At 43.5% G+C, this 19,057-nt stretch overlaps 1 protein-coding gene across 1 annotated transcript in view; it reads left to right on the top strand.

Annotated features, from left to right (window-relative positions):
- The first annotated feature begins 4,482 nt into the window (after window positions 1–4,482).
- LOC143171893 (phosphatidylinositol 3-kinase regulatory subunit alpha-like) overlaps window positions 4,483–19,057 on the top strand; it is a 67,967-nt gene continuing 53,392 nt past the window's right edge. The window contains exons 1-2 of the mRNA XM_076361057.1: window positions 4,483–4,525; window positions 9,323–10,085. Coding sequence (XP_076217172.1) covers window positions 9,752–10,085 — 334 coding nt within the window. The 5' untranslated portion in view covers window positions 4,483–4,525; window positions 9,323–9,751. The remainder of the gene's footprint in view (window positions 4,526–9,322; window positions 10,086–19,057) is intronic.

Below are 19,057 nucleotides of genomic sequence, written 5' to 3'. Positions count from 1 at the left end.
TCAGTTGGGGTCAGCTGTCCTGGCTGTGTCCCCTCCCAAATTCTTGTACACCTCTAACATACTATCCTGGTTTCAGCAGGGATAGAGTTAATTTTCTTCCTAGTAGCTGGTACAGTGCTGTGTTTTGGATTTAGGGTGAGAACAATGATGATAACACACCGATGTTGTAGTTGTTGCTAAGTAATGCTTACACTAGTCAAGGACTTTTCAGCTTCCCATGCTCTACCGACTGAGAAGGCTGGAGGTGCACAAGAATCTGTACATGTTAGAGATTGGTGTTGGTTTTTGCAGTTTGCTCTGCTCTGTAGTGATTAGTGATGTTTTGCCTGGGAGGTTTGTTATTAAAACACTGACCTTGAGCTTAATTTGGTATTTCGGCTTTGTACTGAAGCCATTACTGTACTTCGGGTATCACTTGCTGGAGACAATTAGCAATTACAGTCCTTCTTCTGAGAGTTTTTTTATGGAGGAAATACAGAATGGCAGTGTCACTACCTTCTTCTATGATGTTTCCTCCTTCATTACAGTAACTTTTCAGTATCTTCAACATCCTTGGGTAGTTAAGATACTTCTATTGGTATTTCTTGGGAATATTGTTTCGGTTTTGTCTAAGGTTAATAAGCAATTTAAGAATATCATCCAGAGATCTGCCCCAAGGCTGAATAGTTATGAGTGGCAGGGTGTGTGGGATAGCATGGGCAAGTACCTAGGCCAATGGGCACCCCCAGTGTTTTGGAACTTCACCCCTGAGCAAGTGCAGAATCCTGAAAAGTTAGTAGAATATTTGGACACAGATCACTGCAACGTGCTGGGGCCTGGCCCATGCCTACCAAGCCCTGTTCAACACCATTCAGTACCCTCAAAGGGAAGAGAAGGTCTCTGGATCTGACGACAAAACGACAGGCCCTGCGGCCACTCCAACCCCGGCGACAGGCTCTGCGGCCACTCCGACACCGGCGACAGGCCCTGTGGCTGAATCAAAGAGCCAACCTGTGCCAGTATCAGTCACCGCTGTACACAAGAAGAAATTTTGAAAGCGGAAGTTGGCTCGTTTAGTAAGGGAGGAAGAAACTTCTAAAAGGGAGCCAGAGGAAGAAGTGGACGAAGGGCCATCATGAGAACAGGAGGAGGAGGGCTGGCCACTGCTCAGGGAGGAAGATGAGGAAGAATTCATGAAAGAGGCAGTAACCACCCGATCTCTATCCCTGAGTGAGCTGCGAGATATACGAAAAGATTTCAGCCGTCGTCCAGGTGAGCATATTGTCACCTGGCTGCTCCGATGCTGGGATAATGGGGCCAGTAGCCTGGAATTAGAGGGTAGGGAAGCCAAGCAGCTGGGATCCCTTTCCAGGGAAGGGGGCATTGACAAAGCAATTGGAAAAGGGACACGTATCCTCAGCCTTTGGAGGCGACTCTTGTCAAGCGTGAAGGAAAGGTATCCCTTCAAGGAAGATGTCATATGTCGCCCAGGCAAGTGGACCACCATGGAGAGGGGTATCCAGTACCTGAGGGAATTAGCTGTGCCGGAGGTGATTTATGATGACCTGAACAATGAACAACTATCCAAAGATCCAGACGAAGTCAAGTGCACACGACCCATGTGGCGGAAGTTTGTAAGGAGCGCACCATCGTCATATGCCAACTCATTGGCAGTGATGACCTGGAAAGATGGAGAAGGACAAACGGTGGATGAATTGGCTGGCCAACTCCGGCAATACAAAGAAAGTTTCTCTTCCTCCCTTGTCTCGGCTGTGGAGAAACTGTCTCGGGAGGTCCAGCAACTCAGAGAGGATAGGTCCTACTCCTCACCTGTACGGACCAGTATCTCAGCTATTAGAAGTAAGCGTTCTTTTGCTCAAGAGAGAGAATATAAAGGGTACACACCACGGGGCACCCTATGGTTTTATCTGCATGACCACGGAGAGGACATGAGGAAGTGGGATGGGAAACCTACTGCAGCCCTAGGGGCACGGGTACGCGAATTGCAGGGAAAAACAATCACAAAAGGGGGTTCTTCCAGGAAAATTGCTGCTCCAGTTTCCAGCGGGCAGTTCCCCAGAGAGAGTAGAAGGGCTGACCTTACTTCTGATCTTAATGACGAGACTTCTGACTTGTATTTGCAGGAAATGAGAAATGAATACTATGATGAGGACTAGAGGGGCCCTGCCTCCAGCCAGGGGGAGGAAAGGGACAACCGGGTTTACTGGACTGTGTGGATTCGGTGGCCTGGCACATCAGACCCACAGGAGTATAAGGCTCTAGTGGACACCGGTGCACAGTGTACCCTAATGCCATCAAGCTATAAAGGGGCAAGAACCCATCTGTATTTCTGGGGTGATGGGGGGATCCCAACAGCTAACTGAATTGGAAGCCGAAGTGAGTCTAACTGGGAATGAGTGGCAAAAGCACCCCATTGTGACTGGCCCAGAGGCTCCGTGCATCCTTGGCATAGACTACCTCAGGAGAGGGTATTTCAAGGACCCAAAAGGGTACCGGTGGGCTTTTGGTATAGCTGCCTTGGAGATGGAGGAAATTAAACAGCTGTCCACCTTGCCTGGTCTCTCGGAGGACCCCTCTGTTGTGGGGTTGCTGAAGGTCGAAGACCAACAAGTGCCAATCGCTACCACCACGGTGCACCGGCGGCAATATCGCACCAACCGAGACTCCCTAATTCCCATCCATAAGCTGATTCGTCGACTGGAGAGCCAAGGAGTGATCAGCAAGACTCGCTCACCATTTAACAGTCCCATATGGCCAGTGCGGAAGTCTAATGGAGAGTGGAGACTAACAGTAGACTATCGTGGCCTGAAGAAAGTCATGCCGCCGCTGAGTGCTGCTGTGCCAGACATGCTAGAACTTCAGTACGAATTGGAATCAAAGGCAGCCAAGTGGTATGCCACAGTAGATATTGCTAATGCGTTTTTCTCAATCCCTTTGGCAGTGGAGTGCAGGCCACAATTTGCTTTCACTTGGAGGGGCGTCCAGTACACCTGGAACCGACTGCCCCAGGGGTGGAAACACAGCCCTACCATTTGCCATGGACTGATCCAGACTGCACTGGAACAGGGCATGAAGTGATCATGGAGTGGCCAGAAGGCAATGATTTCAGAATATCGCCAGAGGAGGAGGTGACGCGTGCTGAGGACACCTCCCCCATCCCACTGGGGAGGCGGGGAGTGAGTGAGCGAGCGGCTGTGTGGTGCTCAGTTGCCGACTGAGGTTAAATCACGACACGTACTCGCTGGTGGGGTGGTGTGAGAAGCAGAAAAGGCCTTGACTCTGTGTAAACACTACTGAGCAATGACACAAATATTCCTGTATTATCAATATTGTTTCCAGCAAAAATCCAAAACATAGCCCCATACTAGCTACTATGAAGAAAATTAACTCTACCCCAGCCAAAACCAGCACAGCATATTTAGTATCTAAAGATAAATATAGACCTGTTCAAACACAGCACACATACCTCAGCAGCATGACTCTATTGCTGCAACCTCGTGGTGTGGTGTCATACCCTCATGTTGTCAGATCCACTGGAGATTGTGTACTCCTTGGGGCAGTGAATATGTAATTTTCTTCTTTGGTGCATGGAATCTAGCAAACTTTGGCACCGTACGATGGTAATTAATGGTATCAACCGAAGAACTCTGCTACTACAGACAGCTACCACGTCCACCCATTCGACTGCACCTGCTTGAAAGCAGCTCTCACTAGGCCTGGGCTGACAGGCGTTTGGAGCAGCGCAGGGCTCCTGATGGTGCAGGGCGGATGTGGCTGGACGGGGGCGAGGGGAGGACAGTGGCTCCTTGCGTGTCGCCACAGCCAGGCTCCTGCTCAGGAGAACAGAGCTGCCCCTTGAGGAGCAGACCCACTGCAGTGGGCTGGTGGGGGATGGCAGGCCGCCATCACCTTGCCACACGGCATGACCCTGCTCAGGATCCAGCAGGCCACTCATGTCCCAGGTACAGGGGAGCAGAGGTGGCTGGTTCTGGGCACTTTCCACCAATGTAACATATTACGTCAATTGCGGGGGAGGGAAGAAAAAAAGAGGAGAAAAATCCCCAAAGAGGAACTAGGAAGAAGCACATGTTCCTCTCACCATCGCTCCCCGGCCTAACCTTGCCTTCTGCGGCTGAGGAGGCGCTCGGGCCTCGCCGGCACCGCCGGGCCCCGCGCCTCGAGGGCAGCGACCCCAGCCCCCCTCTGCCGTCGGCGGGAGCTGCAGGCGGCCTGACCCCGCCGCCGGCGCCCAGCCCCGCGGGCCAGCCTGTGGCGAGCCTGCGACCAGGGCGCGGGGCGGGCAGTGGTGGGCACCGCCCCTCGGCCGTTGTCAGTCAGCGGGCGGGGCGGGGCAGGGGCGGTGGCGGCGCGGGTGGAGGCCGCGCTGGGGGGCGGGGTAAAGGCAGCGCCAGCGGCGGGCACGGTGCCCTCGAGCGCGGCTGGGAGAAGTCGGGCCTGGGTGTGCGGCGAGCAGGGTGACGCGGCGGCAGCTGCCCGGTGGCGGGAGGGAGGCGCTGCCGCTGAGGTAAAGCGGGTGCTGCCCCGCGGGAGACCGTCGGGGCGGGGCAGGGCAGGGCAGGGCAGTGCAGTGCAGTGCAGTGCAGTGCGGGGCCGGGCCGGGCCGGGCCGGGCCGGGCCGGGCCGCGCCGCGCGGCCGCCAGAGGCCGGGGCACTGGCCGCTCCTGCGGGGTGACAGGCCGAGCGGGAGTGCCGCCGTCCCGGTCTGTGCAGCTTTTTTTTCTGTTCGGGGCCGGCTGTGTCGCTGCCGAACCCTCCAGCGTGGCAGACCCGGGCGGGCCGCTCGCTGCGGCTGGCGCCGAACTCTGGAGGCGGCGGAGCTTTTTCCCCTGTGGCTGAGGGCGGCCCGGCCCGGCGCTTCCTGGGCGGGCGGTACCGGGGGTGAGGCCTGGCGGCCGCGGGGCCGCCCAGGAGCCCCAGCCCCGTCGTGCGGCGCGGGGTGCTGGATTGGTGTCCTCGGGGGCGGCGGGTGGGGTGTCCGTAGGAAGCACTCAGGCGGCCGTTCCCAGGGGGAACGGGTGGCAGGGCGGTGCGGCGCCGAGCCTGGCTTTCCTCAGGTTTTCGCCGAGGGCGGTCCCGGCGGCTCCGCGCTCGTCCCCGGACCGGGAAGCGCCGTCTCCGCGCAGCCCTACCCCGGCGGTGGAGGGGCTGCGCCTCTTGAGCGGGGCCGGGACGCGGGGATCGAGCACCGGCACTTGGAGAGCGGCTGCTCTGTGGCGGGGACTGCCGCCCGGGTGCCTGTCGGTGCAGGACTCCCTGAGGGGTTAACTTACTGGCCTCTTACTAGGATGGAAGCTCAGTTTGTACTGCCTTCCTAGTTTTTTTGATTGTTATTATTCTTTAAATGACTTTTCTGGAGCGCTTTGTTCCTCTGCCCTCTTGTGTAGCTTTGCAGCCCATATAAAGTCTTTGAAATGTTTCAGAATGGGATGTACTTTATAGTATCCGCAGTTAAGTTAACGTACTTTTTCTATGTGTATGTATTTGAACTCGTTCAGTGGTAGAATCTCCACAGGCTCAAAAATCGCTCTTTCAAAGACAGGAAGTGGTATAAAGGGATTATAAGTATGTATCGCCTAATACTTCGCTATATGTCTTGGACCTCAGTTTCTTGCAGAAAATAGTGTTCCGTCGTGGTACTTACCTCGGTTATCTCGATTTGGAGAGTGGCAGCATTACACTTCAGAGATAACTGCAGTTTGAGTTACAGGTGTGTAGACACCTAGTGGGGAGAAGAGTCAGTCTCCAAGCAAAATTCCTCGGTTACACTTCAACTCCTGTTATTTCAGTGCCTCCCAAAGTACGTTAGTCTGATCTTCTATTGATGACACTCATAATTGCAGTCGAAGGAAAGTTTGTGTTAGGCACTGTTTCCCTAGGGATTTTTGGAATAAGTATTAAAGAGATGGTAGTACGAGGAGATATGGTTATTAAATGTGCTAATTTAAAAATGAAGAAAATCTTTGCTATCTTGTATAGGGGTGCCGGATTGGTAACACACGTGCACCTCTCTGGTTGGGCTAGCAGTAACATGGATTCACAGGGCAGAAGAAGTTTTTCTTTTCAGTCACCAAAGGAATGCTAGCTAGTGTGGGAGGAAATGCTTGGGTACCAGTGGAGCAGGAGCCAGACATTGTTTTTAATAGGGGGAGTGGAGGGGAACGTTTCATGTCCCCTTCCTTTTCCACTTAAATTTACAAGAACCTCTTGCGACTTTCTGTTGAATTTTAAATTTTATAACTGTTGAAATGCCTAACATAAACCATTCTGCTGAGAGACCAGAATTCTGCCTGAACTTGGGAATCTTTCATTGGGATCAAGCTCTTAAACAGTAAATAAAAGCCAAATGAGCGTTTGATTCTCTTACAATACTTCTTCCTCCTTTTCCAGTCCACCTGCCAAATGGAAATCCAGTAATACATCATCTCAAATATAACAATGTTTCTTGTCTAAAGTGTTTGGTTTGTGTTTTTTACCTCTACTTAAGATGGTTTCCGAGCTATTTATTTTAGAGTAATCAGTTTAAATCAGTTTGACTCAAAATGTCTGAAGGTAGAGACCATGTAACTCCACTTGGAGTAAAGGGTATCCATTTATACAGGATCTTAACGGAGCAGAAAGTAAAGAACTGTGAGAGAGGGCTATTTGGAGATGCTGCAGTGTTAACAGACTGGTGTGGAGAACCGGTGTCTGTCCCTGTTACTTACCCATCAATGTGCATTAGGGCTGTCTACAAGGTTCTTGAGGATGGAGGAAGACTCAGACTCCAAACTTGACAGATAATGAGAATAGAAAAAGGCATAATTCAAAGAAATTCAGTGTGTTTCCAGGTACACGAACGGTAGATCAGTCAGGAGACAGGATGCTGGGGGCCCTGCATTGAAGGCAGTGCTGAGGAGTGAGTATGAACAGGTACTGCAGCTCTGAGCCCCAGGGAAGCTGGATTTAGGGAAACTTTGCTATCATAACTGCATTGAGTTGTTCTAACATGCAAGTAAGTTGTACTTTTTGTCCTATCTGATTCAGGTTTTGAGTTTTTAAAATATGCTTAAAAACTGTCATAAGCAGTTTTTATGTTATTACAAGATTTCCAGTTCTGTATTGTCAGACCAAATGTAAGAGACACAAGTATTCATTTTAAATATCTGGCCGTAAAGTCGCTATGATACATTTGATAAAAGATCAGAGGAGTAGGTTGTCAGTTAAATTATGCAGTGTTTAGAAGACTTATTTGGTTGACTGCCAAAATGCCTGTAGGCAGTAGGAGTGAAATGAGTAGTTATAGCAGAGCACTTGTTAAACCTTTCTTAAAAAGAAAATAAATATTTTGGAATATTTAATGTAGTCAAAGTGGTATTTTTCTAGCAGGTTTTGCTGTGCATAGTTGGTTTTGATTGGAAACATTTAGATTAGCTCCAACATTTAGATCTAAGGTGTGCAAGTGCATTTTGTTCTCTTGCTATGCGAAATGGGAGGAACCCATGCTTTTGAAAAGGCTTCTGTGCCATTTAATTGATACTTGTGCTTTAGATTTTTGTCGTGTCGTCCCCCCCCCCCCCGTTCTTGTCTGTGTGCTTTCTTCTGGTAGAAAAGGCAAAATGAAATATCAGTGAAACTCTCTTCATGTTAATTGCAAAGTCTGTGATATTTGGTAGTGTGAGCTAAGAAGCACAGTTTAGGTTTTCAGAAGTGACTGCAGAAATTTCTCATTAAAATTTTGGTGGGAGCTGGATGCCTAATCCATGTGGATAGATTTGAAAGTTATTAAAATAAATACTTGTGTGTAGGCTTTTTTTAAATGAGAAGTCTAATTCAGGCTCAGATAATTCTTTCCTACAGAAAAACTGGTTGCAATGGATGATAAGGAAGTTCTTCAAGAACTTGCAAGATTTTTCTTCTGTGTTCTGTTACAAGAGAAGTTGCACAATAAACTGTGGGGAATTATATTTAGACCTGATGGACTGAAGAGGAGCCACATACAAATTAGGGATCAGGGCCATCCACTGGAAAAGGAAGCCCATATGCATTCTTATAAACACTTTTTAGCTTTTCAGTTAGTCACGTTCCAAGGACTTGATAACTGAGACATTAGAGAAAATGGTGTGGAAAAGAGCTGTCAGAGGCTTCTTATTTCCAGCCCTGTCTATTGGTGTCTTTTTACAATGTAAAAGGGAGCGTTGCTCAAAAAATTCACCTTTTTGTGGCACTAAGTATGCAGTCAATATTTTACCTACTGGTATTACATAGCCCCCTCTCAGGTCTTTTATTCAGCTGTTGTTTAGGAGTTTCAATGCAGCTTTGAGTAGTTAGCACTTTCTGGTTTCCAGTGTAGCATTTCAAATTATGATTGTGCTTGTCTTTTTAAGTAGATGAAAATGAGTAACAGTTGAAATAATGTTTAGAAAACTTTCACTGTTCTGTATGTCTTTAAGCTACTGTTTCCTAAATTGATTTTTATTTTCAAATTATATTTTTCCTTTTTACTTTATGGTCAGGCAACCTTGAGTCAAATGTTTAGGCCTGTAGTCTCTCTTGCCTTTAGCGTAATTTAATCATATACCCTGATACTTTTCTCTTGCTAGTGCTGCTTAGGTGGTCTGGATGTGCATGTTTCAGTTACTGATTGTTTTTCTAATATTATACCATAAACACATTAAAAAACATCTGGAAGATGGGGGAGTGGGGAAGCCCCTCTCTTTAAGAAAAGGACTTTTTGGTTCTGCAGATTATGAAAAGACCCCTCCCTCCAATAGGTTTTGGGCATATAGGTTTTGGGCTGGAGGTTGTTGCCCATCCTCACCTTCTGCATAAACAGCAGGTGATTGAATACCCCAATGGTGAATGTCAGCGCTAATTACAGTGAGCTCCTCCTCTGTCCTGGCAGGCCTCTTGTGGGGAAGGGTTGTGGCTGTGTGTCTTTGGGGAGATAACATGTAAAATCTTGCTGCCAGGTTAGGTACTGCACTACAGGGATACCTTGAGGGCTTAGCCCTCTCGCTCTCGGAGACTTCAGTAGCCATAAGCCACAGAGAAGGAAGCAGGGAATGTATAGCAGCATGCCTCATACTGCAGGGATGCAAATTCAGTTCAAGTAATTAGGCATATATCCTTTAGAAAAACGCAAGCATTAGCTGACAGGGTTTTTTTTTTGTGAGGTTGCTTTTTTATTGTTATTTAGGGCGCTCTCGTGGGACACATGACCTCTGCTAAGGTTGCAGAAAGCTTAAGTCATAAGTGGAATCCCAAGTTCACAAGCATCAAGAGAATTTGAAACTACCTCACCAATTTTCTCTTCTCTTTCCAGGAAAAGCATGTATGCAGAGTGCCGTGGCAGAATATTTAAGGTACGTGGACAATCTATGGCAAGTACATCTGAAGAAGGTGTGACAGCTATAAGAATCAGCTGAACTTGAGTATGGAGACCCAGAAGTGCCAGCAAGCTCAGAAAAGGAACTAATTGGAAGAATATTGCTAGACATAGAAGAAGTGGAACACATTCTTCTGCAACAATCATTGACTCAGAATAAATACATCAGTAAAAACATCAGCGGTGATATGACAGATCCTGGTGCTTTTTGATACTCTGGTGGATTTTATTACTTAGACGTTGCTATTGACATTTTTATTATCTCATTTAATACATCTTGAATATATCTATACATAAAAATATAACTGGACAATTGCATTTTGATATTGTTTAATAACACTTTTGAACGTTAAATCATTTGCCAAGATGAGTGCCGAAGGATATCAATACAGAGCTTTATATGACTACAAAAAAGAGCGAGAAGATGACATTGACTTGCACTTAGGAGATATATTAACTGTGAATAAAGGTACCTTACTAGCACTTGGATTCAGTGAAGGGGAAGAAGCAAAGCCTGAGGAAATTGGTTGGTTAAATGGCTTTAATGAAACCACAGGGGAGAGGGGGGATTTCCCAGGAACTTATGTAGAGTACATTGGAAGAAAAAAAATATCTCCCCCAACTCCGAAGCCTCGTCCTCTTCGACCCCTTCCTGTAGCACCAAGTCCTGCAAAAGTTGAAGCAGAGAGTGAGCAACAAGGTTAGTACTCTTCTCAGAAGACTTGTGTGTGTCCTCCACATTTTTCAGGTATTTTTGTTTCATAGACTTGCATGACCATACATTTACATATATAATACATGCTGGTCAGCTTTTTTAGTGCATGCCTCATTTCAGTCAATTAAGAATTATTTCTACTTCATAATATTTAGCTCATACACTTTGTAATTTCATGTGCTTTGTCTCAGTTACTGGTCTCTGTGGTACCTTACTGTGAGGTACATCTCACAGGTTGGAAAGTATGCTTATAATTCACAACTGTAAAGACTTAAATGGAGAATGAGCAGGGCAGCATTTATTTTAGGTTTCTAAGAAACTGATGGAAGCATTTCCCTCTGTGGTTCATCAAACTCACTACTGAGAAACTTCTTGGTGAATCTAACAATATGAATTCCAAATAAACAGTATGTTCCTATCATAAATCTCTTGCTAACAGCAAAAAATATATACTTTGTCATGGAGGTTTACATGTGGCAGTAAAAGTAAGAGCAGGCATTTAAAAATGAACAATGGAATGATGATAGAGAAATTCAGATTTAACTTTGTTTTGGGGTAGGGCATGCAGTAGGAAAAAAATAGCACTTATGTTTAAACAAAGGAAATATCTTCCTTTGTTTATATAAGTTGCTTTCTAACCTACATTTGCAACAGTATGTTGGACAGAACTCAGATTTTGATCAGAACTCTTCTGTTAATAGAGTCTTAAGAACTGGAAAAGCTTTAGGTTAAAAAAAACCCAAAACAAAAACAAACCTTCCTCGAAGTGATTTGTCTGCTTTACCTACTGACATTCAGGTATTTGGGTTTTACATATCAACAAGCCAAGTCCATCTTAGGATAGATTTTTACATTGGTCTTCTACTTCTCAGAAGCCTAGAATGGCTTATATTGCTTCAACATATAATACTTCTTAAATTCTCAGTATTTCTAGCTGTAGGAAATACAAGTTGTATGTGATTCTGATTCTCAAAGTGACACCATAGTATCATCACCCTCTGCCTCCATAGAAATGTTTGCAGCATCACTTGTGAAGTTGTGATATCAGTTTATCAGCTTCCATCCCACTTTGCCTAAGAGTTTATATTCTGCTGTGCTGATAATCAAAGAAGATAAGAATGAAAATGTAGAAAACTGTATGTGGCAACCAAGTGGAAACCTGGCAGAAGCATTTCTAGGTTGGTGGGGGCTTAATAAAGAGTAAACCTGAACTGTTTTACATAGCGATATCCTTAAGCACTCAAGAACTGCTTGCAAGTATGTAACGTCTAGGTATACATCATTGTTAGAATGACGGTGGGGGCAGATGGGGGTGTAGTGGCATTTTAGGTTATACTGTCCCTATTTCTTAAGGACTTGAACTCTTTAGCCTCTAGTCATTGAGTCTCACGGTTTCTCATTAGATTAATTCTGAAAATGGGGTATTTGCTTTTGAAAGGAAACACTGCTCTCTGATAATTCCCTGATTTGGATATTAATGTGTGCTAATCGGGTAACATTTGGCTTTTTTCTTAACTCACCTGTGGGAGATGGTTGTCTCCATCATATGTAACTGCAGAATAAACATAGCTCTTTGGATAGACACCTCAACACTGGTAGATCATTTTGAGAGGCAGAGCGTGGAAAGAAAATCTGATTCTTCATTTATGCATGCTGTGGTGAAGTAACCGTCATCCGAGGCTTTGATGCATTTATTGCTTTAAACTTAAAGTAGTACTTTGTAACTTGCTTGGTCTCTGTACTCATGCTTGTTTGATGCCCCTGTTCACAACTCTATGCTGTGAGCTGGCCATAGCGCTGCACTGAAAAGTCCTGGTTTTAATCTTGCAGTTTCCGAGCCTGCCCTGGGACTGTGTTCGTAACAGACATTTATGGGAGTTTCGGCTGCTGGGAGTTACTCTGAAATTCTGCTGCAGGTTTGGGGGGCTCTGTTTAAATGTAGGCTTTTCTGCTTCTTTGGGATGAGACAGTACCCCAAGCCTTAGTGACTAGATCACTTCTAAACTGAAGTTTATTGCCTCTAGACAGAGTACTATTTACATATAATGTGTTTATTTTTAATAGCTTGGTACTGGGGATTTGAAACAAGAAAATGTGCTAATTTAACTGGGGATCTTAATCTCAAAAACTGCACACATGATCCTGCCATACTCCAAAATGTTTAAGAATCAGCTTGTGATCCAGCCATGTATTTTTTCTGATTTAAAACAAAAAGTTTCCATAACTCCTTTTGAATTAAAGATTTAGAGCTTCATGTAAAAGGCTAGGCACCTTCAGTAATGCCCTAGGATCAGGGATTAGACCTCCCTCAAAAGAATTAGATTTTTCCTTAAAATTACTTTCTAATTTAAATAATCTTAAACTTAATAATTTATTCTGATTTTTTTTTTTTCCCCCTGGCCTTGTTAAGCTTGATCACTTGCTCATCAGTGTCCAGATTCTTTTGTATTAGATCAAATTTGCAATATTTAGGCACGATGCTGCCAGTATTCACAATGCTGCAGGTACTCATACACAAATAATCATAGGCATCTGAGCAGACTTTGCAGTCAGTGAGGCCAGTGACACGGGCAGAGTTGTTCATCGGGCCAGTGTCTTATGCAATCACAGTCTGTCTTATAAATAGGGAGTTCTTTAAATATTAAAAGCTAATTTGAAAACAAATAAAACTGCTGGTGATCTCAAATTCTATTAAAATATTCGTTTATTTATTACAACACTTGGGTCAAATCTTTCCCCAGGTTTTTATTTTATCGATGACCCATTTAAATTTATAGAACCATTGGTCAAGATCAGAACTGGGGCTCTTTGAATGAAATTTTAGGACTGTTGCATTTTGCCTGTCTTCCCCTTACCTTTGTCAATGAAGTAGTAGATTTAGTCTGAGATTGTGGAGCTTTTTTTAATTGCATCTAAAAAGATAAGAAAATAAAGGGGATACAAGAGCCCCAGGAAGTCTCTAGCACCTTTCAGTTTCAGGCCTGGTGCGGGTCAGAGCTATGGCAAGGCAGATTTAATTCCTGTTGCTGGTGTGAGGTTCTCACTGCCCCAACCTGCCTTTTTCCCCAGGTTACTTCTCCCACCGAGCAAGGGTGACTGGCTGCCACTGGAGGGGTCAAGGTATTTGCAACAGTGGAGACCCAGCATAGGGTCATCTTTATGCCCTCCGCTAGACATCTGAAGTTTACGTGAAGCTGTAAAGACTTGATATGAAAAATTCTTTTTGTGTCTTGAAATGCTTTCTTTTCTAAATTGGAGCTATGTGGGGCTGGTTCCTCTCACTTAGCCCCATCTCTCCCAAATCCTTTTGAAAATGAAAAGTATCCTAAGTCCAGCTGAGTTTTGTGAACTTTGATTCAGCTCATACAGCTGCATACTTCTAGAGTTGGTTCATACAGTATTGTTTTTCTACCTGGTTTGTGAAGGCTGATCTTAAGCAGACTTTGGAGCATAAAGCTTTGATTGACAGAAATACTTTATGATTTAACTTGGAATGCTAAATTTCCACTTTGAAATGAAGGTCAGATTGCAGAAGGCAGACCAGAACTTTATATGAATAATTTGTCTGTTTTGATGTTTTGGAGCTTTCTGCAACATCCTGTGTAACTTAAAAGGGTATGTTGATGCTTTGTACCATTTCAGCTGGTTTAGAACCTAAAAATCCAAAGCTCTTCCTTCTCATAATGAAACTATAACATAGATTTCTTTAAAAAAAAAAAAAAAAAAAAAAAAAAAAAAAACCCAAACAAACAAAAAAACCCCCTAAAACAAAACTTTCTTTACACTTTTCTCTTAGATCAGATACAGATCAGCAAATTAGACAAAGATAATGACACAGAACATCTGGAAATTCTTTCCTTTCAAAGACCAGGTTATGCAATGTCTGACAAAGATCCAAACTGACGGAGAGCAGAAAACTGTTTGTGCATACTTGAACTGAATATGCTGTAGGATTTGTTTCTTTAATTTTGCTATAAAGCCAGTAGAGAGATTGTGTTTCTGAAAATTATTGACACTTGTAAAGTAGGGGACATAAGAGTGAATGGAATGCAGTGAGCCTGGAGCCTCAGTTGGGAAGAAAACAGTCATCATCTCTCCAGATTTAGGCAAATGGAAAAAGGAAATTATGGAGTGAAGTGATGAGTCACTATCTCATTTGGTAAATGTATTTGCTGTTCAAGCCAGAGCCCTTGGGTTTATTCTAGAAAGCCCAGTTTGAGCGTAAGCCTTCATCCTTCTGGAGTTGTCAGAACTGCCCTGCAGTCATGAACTTTACAAGTTGGTTGCTTTTGACTTGCAATGAGAAATGGGGCAGGTTCCTGCCAAAGAACCTCGTCAGCTACTCATGGTCATATTTCTTGGTGTATGAGGCAAATTTCTAACTGCCAGATTAGTGCATGCATATGAAAACAAAGTTCTCACCACCTGCTTTATCGCTAATGAAAACAAAGATTTTGCAAGCTGCATTAAAGTAAGGCAGAGCATTTTTTCACAGTGGTAAGATCAGGATGATAACTAAAAAAGTGTTTGTAAGCACCACAGAGAGCACAGGGCTATGCTTGTAAATACTAGTTCAAATTGCACAGTAACAGTGGACATGGGCAAGTTCATGGTTGATGCGTGGCCCCACCTGCTGGTAGAAGAGGAAGGAGCTTCAAAACCAGTGTCTTCCATGTGTTTTAATCGTGATGGGATAAGATTAAAGGTGAGAGAGAACTTTTGAGAAGAATATTTTAATTGACCAGTTGATATTTCTGGGAAAAATATATTGCTTGGGGCACACAGAACCTCCTTTTGATTCTCAAGGATGATCTCGGACCTGAAAAGGCTTGTGTGGCTGAAATGCATTTTTTTTTTTACCCAGCTGTATCAATTAGTCTAAAAAAAAAAAGCCTTTCCTCACACATTTTGCTTTAAGAAACTGAAAGAAGAAAACACTACTATTTTGATGCTATAAGAAATATTTGTCTATATTGTATTGCACCAATTTTAATATGCCTTTCTATAGTTATAACAGTGGTATTATGTTGAGTGACTTTGCTTACCTTTCTTTAGCCTTTTGTAATACTGGTTCAGTCTTTTAATACCTCCTGCTGATGTGAATGCTCCTGGGTCAGATTTAAAGCAAGGTAAAGCTGAAGTAGCCTGCTCCTCTCCCTTGAAATCATCTTGATCTGTTCCTATAGCTGTGATCCAGGAACATCTGGAGAAAAAAAAAACCACTCCACTGGTTAACAAATAGTTCTTACTTAGGTTTGCATATGATAACATCAGTTTGTGAGTTTCAGCAACACATAGTACTAAGTATTTGCCAAGAATGGATCGTTCTAAACTCCAAGCAAATAACTGTGCCCACTTAAAGTTGTGTGATGCCATATACACATCCAGATTTTCTTGTGTGAAAGAACACAGGTGTTGTAACTACAGCTGGCTGTGCACTCTTTCACATCTGTGTCTTGCTCCAAAGCTGCTTTCCATGGTGAACATCCATGAAATCAATCTGAAGGCTAGAATACAAAACTGCTTTATTTTCATAGCTAAGAATGACAAGGGGAATTACAGGATTTTAAAGAAATATTTATTTCAACTGGAGAAGGATTTTAAGTCCTGAGAATACTTTTGTGAGAATCTAGGTACTTATGAGAATTTAAAGATACTTTTTTTTTTTAAAGCCTAAAATTAATAACGGTGGTTAATACTTGCTAACTTCTATTCATGCTTTCAGCAAAATATATGTCTAAAATATGATCCTATTTTGTGTTTTCATTAATAGAAGAGTTTTTTGCTTTTTTTATGTATTACATTTTTTGCACTTTGTTATAGAAATGCATGCATCCTTGGACATTGCCTGAAGTCTTTTGGTAAAGTGTTATCAGGTGTAACTTTGTACTAATTTGACTACTTTTTGTTCAGTCTTTTATGAATGTTGTATGCAACAGTCCATAAGAATAGCACCCAAACATTATTCTTTATTTTCACATATTGATCCATTTTATAAAACAGTTTGCATGTAAGACAGCATTTAAAAATAATATTTAGGCTGACAGCTTTTCAGGTAATAAAGATCTATAATCAAAAATCCTCAGGACAGAGTTTAAAAAACACACTACTTTCCTGAGCTAGGGAAAGATGTAATTGCATATGGCTTGTACACTTTAAAAATATCTTTTAAGACTATCTTGTACTTCAGAACTACTGTGTAAACTATGGCATGAATGATGAAAAAGGTCTTTAACAGTTCAGTTAGCTGTCAGACAATTTGCTTGTTTAATCCACTGGATCTGTTCGTATATGCCAAGAGCATTTCCCAGAGGTTAATGTCTGAGATAGTTTCTCCACTAGAGATTGTGGGTGTTGAGAGCAAGAAGTGAGATCTACACTTAGCAGGCGTGAATGTGCCAGTTTCCATCTGCGCTGGCAGATCACTCAGTAGCGTCCGGGATGGGAAGATGCTCTTGCAGAAGGCAGACCTGCCAAAGGAAGGGCAGTTACTTCTGGTCCATCTGGTCCAGCTCTGGACTAGTTCTGCTCTGGGCTCCACCCAGCTTCCAGAAGCTCTTGAGCAGCTATTGTATTTTTTCAGTAAATAAGCAAGGCCTAGACTAGGCTGATTTTTCTCCCATTATTTTTTTTCTTAATTTTAAATTGAGTTACTGTATGTTGGAAAACCAGACTTAAAGCTAACTCTGCTTTCCTTTAAAGTTTTGATGCTTCCTTCTAAAAAACACACACACTTAAGAATGTAAAGATACTGGCCAGAAATCAAACTATTCCAGTTAACACATCAGATAGGTAAGAGACCCCTGAGTTACACCTTTCTCTTCTGTGGGTCAGATTTGTCGGATGTCTGAGCACTCCCATGCTGTAGCTTCCTGCTCACAGGCTGGGAAGGGAGATTAGTGCAATGTGAGATCTGTAGTCCGAGGAGGTAATGTACCTCCAAGGAGGCATGGCTGCATGAGTTTTGTATGTCTTGTTTACAGATATAACAGTGATTTTTTTTTTGTTTGTTTGTTTGTGTTTTGTTGGGGTAGGAGAAAAAACTTGTGCTGTCACTGATTTCTTCCCAGATCGCCTTATCCCACTTGGACAAGATTTTGTAGGTAACTGATGAGTATGGAGGATTATTCTTGGCAAGGAAACTTTTAAATGGTACTAAACACTGCAGACCCATGTTTCAAAGCATGTTATGGTTTCTCCAGCAGTTTGTCTCAAGGAGAGGGCTTTTAGTTTGTGAGGTTACCTTTTAGTTTCTGAGCCTTCTTCCTAAGCTGTTTTTTGGCTGGAGATAGACCCAAGTGCTTAAATTAGGGAATTAATGAAAGAAACAACTAATTATGTGCAGTGATAGATAAGGCTGCACAGCTATATCTGGTTTCGTTATCTTTCTATCCAGAAACATTCCAGAAATAAACAGTTAAGGGCAAAGTTTTGCAGTCCTTTTCCTACTTTAACATGGTGTTTAACCCTGTGACTGCACATTCCAGTCCTCTATTGCTAATTCACAATTTTTCATGTGCTGCGCTTGTATGGAGAAGCAAAAATGTCTGTTGTGTTTATGAATTTAGCCTTGAATTGTCTCCTCACCGAGACATGGCTGCTTGGCACAGGTGAGGAGAGACACGGGGCAATGGCAAAGCCCTTTATGATTTCCTGCTTTCCTCCTAGTTGACTGGTGCATGCTTGAGGGGCACCTGACCTGCCTTGGTCTGCAAATGGCTATGAGGCACCAGGGTACTGCGGGATACAGTGAGGTGTGTTCTGCTCCCGTGGTCTTCCTGTCTCCGCTGAGCACAGGCTCCAGTGCTGTCTGTGTGGGGTGATGCATGGGTCTTCTGCAAGGGGTTGGTGCCCTTTGAGAGCTCCTCTAAAACAGGACATTCTTGGCTGACTAGGCTTGATTGCTTTGTGCCTCTTACTGTAATATGATCTTTCATTCTTTGTTTCATATTTATTACACTTTTTGCAATATAGCCTTTCCCTTGAGAGAAACATCAGAAAATGTCATCCCTTGATATTTTGAAACAAGTTATTTTGGGTACTTCGCAGTCAAATCTATACAGATGTTTGAGTATAATTTAGAATATATTCTTGCCAATCTAAATCTACTCAATTGTTCTGAAGCCAGAATAGCATAGCTACTTGTTAACCTACATAAGCAATTTTCTTATGGAGAGAAAGATTTAGGGAGGCCTTTTGTTCCAGTGTAAGCCAGTTCTGAGAATAAAGATTTAGTGGTCCTTGCAATGTGGCCTGGTCAATAGAGAAAGTGTTAAGGAACTCATTCAAAATAGCAAGTAGCAAAAACTTCACATCAAATATCTGGAAATAAAGGACCTCTGTTCACTCAGGGGTCCTCAAGGGCACAGAAGGATGAATGTTTGAATTCTTTGCTCTACTGTATTTATAATTTATTACCATTGGTTAAAAGACTAGTGTGCATTCCCCACCGCTTTCATGTTTTTTTTTAACTTCCTCTTGGGTTCAAACTTAATGCTCACAACTCTAAAACCCTTCTGTTAGTCTGTGTAAGCTGCAGCCTCTTATGTAAAATGAGAGATTTCCACAAGCCCATTATTATCAGGACACTTTTTTGGGGGTTATTGTTAAACCAGTGATTTACTATGTTTACTACAGAGCGACTAACGTGAAGTCTCACTTCTTTGAACTGCCTTCTGGCTTTTGGGAGAATTCTGATTGTCTGCTAGAGGAACATTTGGTGCTCATCTGTTGTATGTAATACTAATCATTGCTTTGGACTGTACTAGTCTCATAGTGATAGTTAAGTCTCTTATATCTCGGATATTAAAAATTGCACTGAAAAGGATAGTGGGCTGGAGGTGCCTTCCCCAGTGATTTAAGATACAGGACTTTGAGTTGCATGTACGGTTTAGCAAAAAAGGGGAAGACCAGTTACCAACTGTTATGCTTTTTCTCCAGATGTTTCCTCTGAGACA

The sequence above is a fragment of the Aptenodytes patagonicus genome, chromosome W (genome assembly GCF_965638725.1).
Source record: "Aptenodytes patagonicus chromosome W, bAptPat1.pri.cur, whole genome shotgun sequence".
NCBI classification, from domain to species: domain Eukaryota; kingdom Metazoa; phylum Chordata; class Aves; order Sphenisciformes; family Spheniscidae; genus Aptenodytes; species Aptenodytes patagonicus.
Note: the sequence above shows the minus strand (reverse complement) of the source record. Positions and strands in the feature narration are given on the sequence as shown.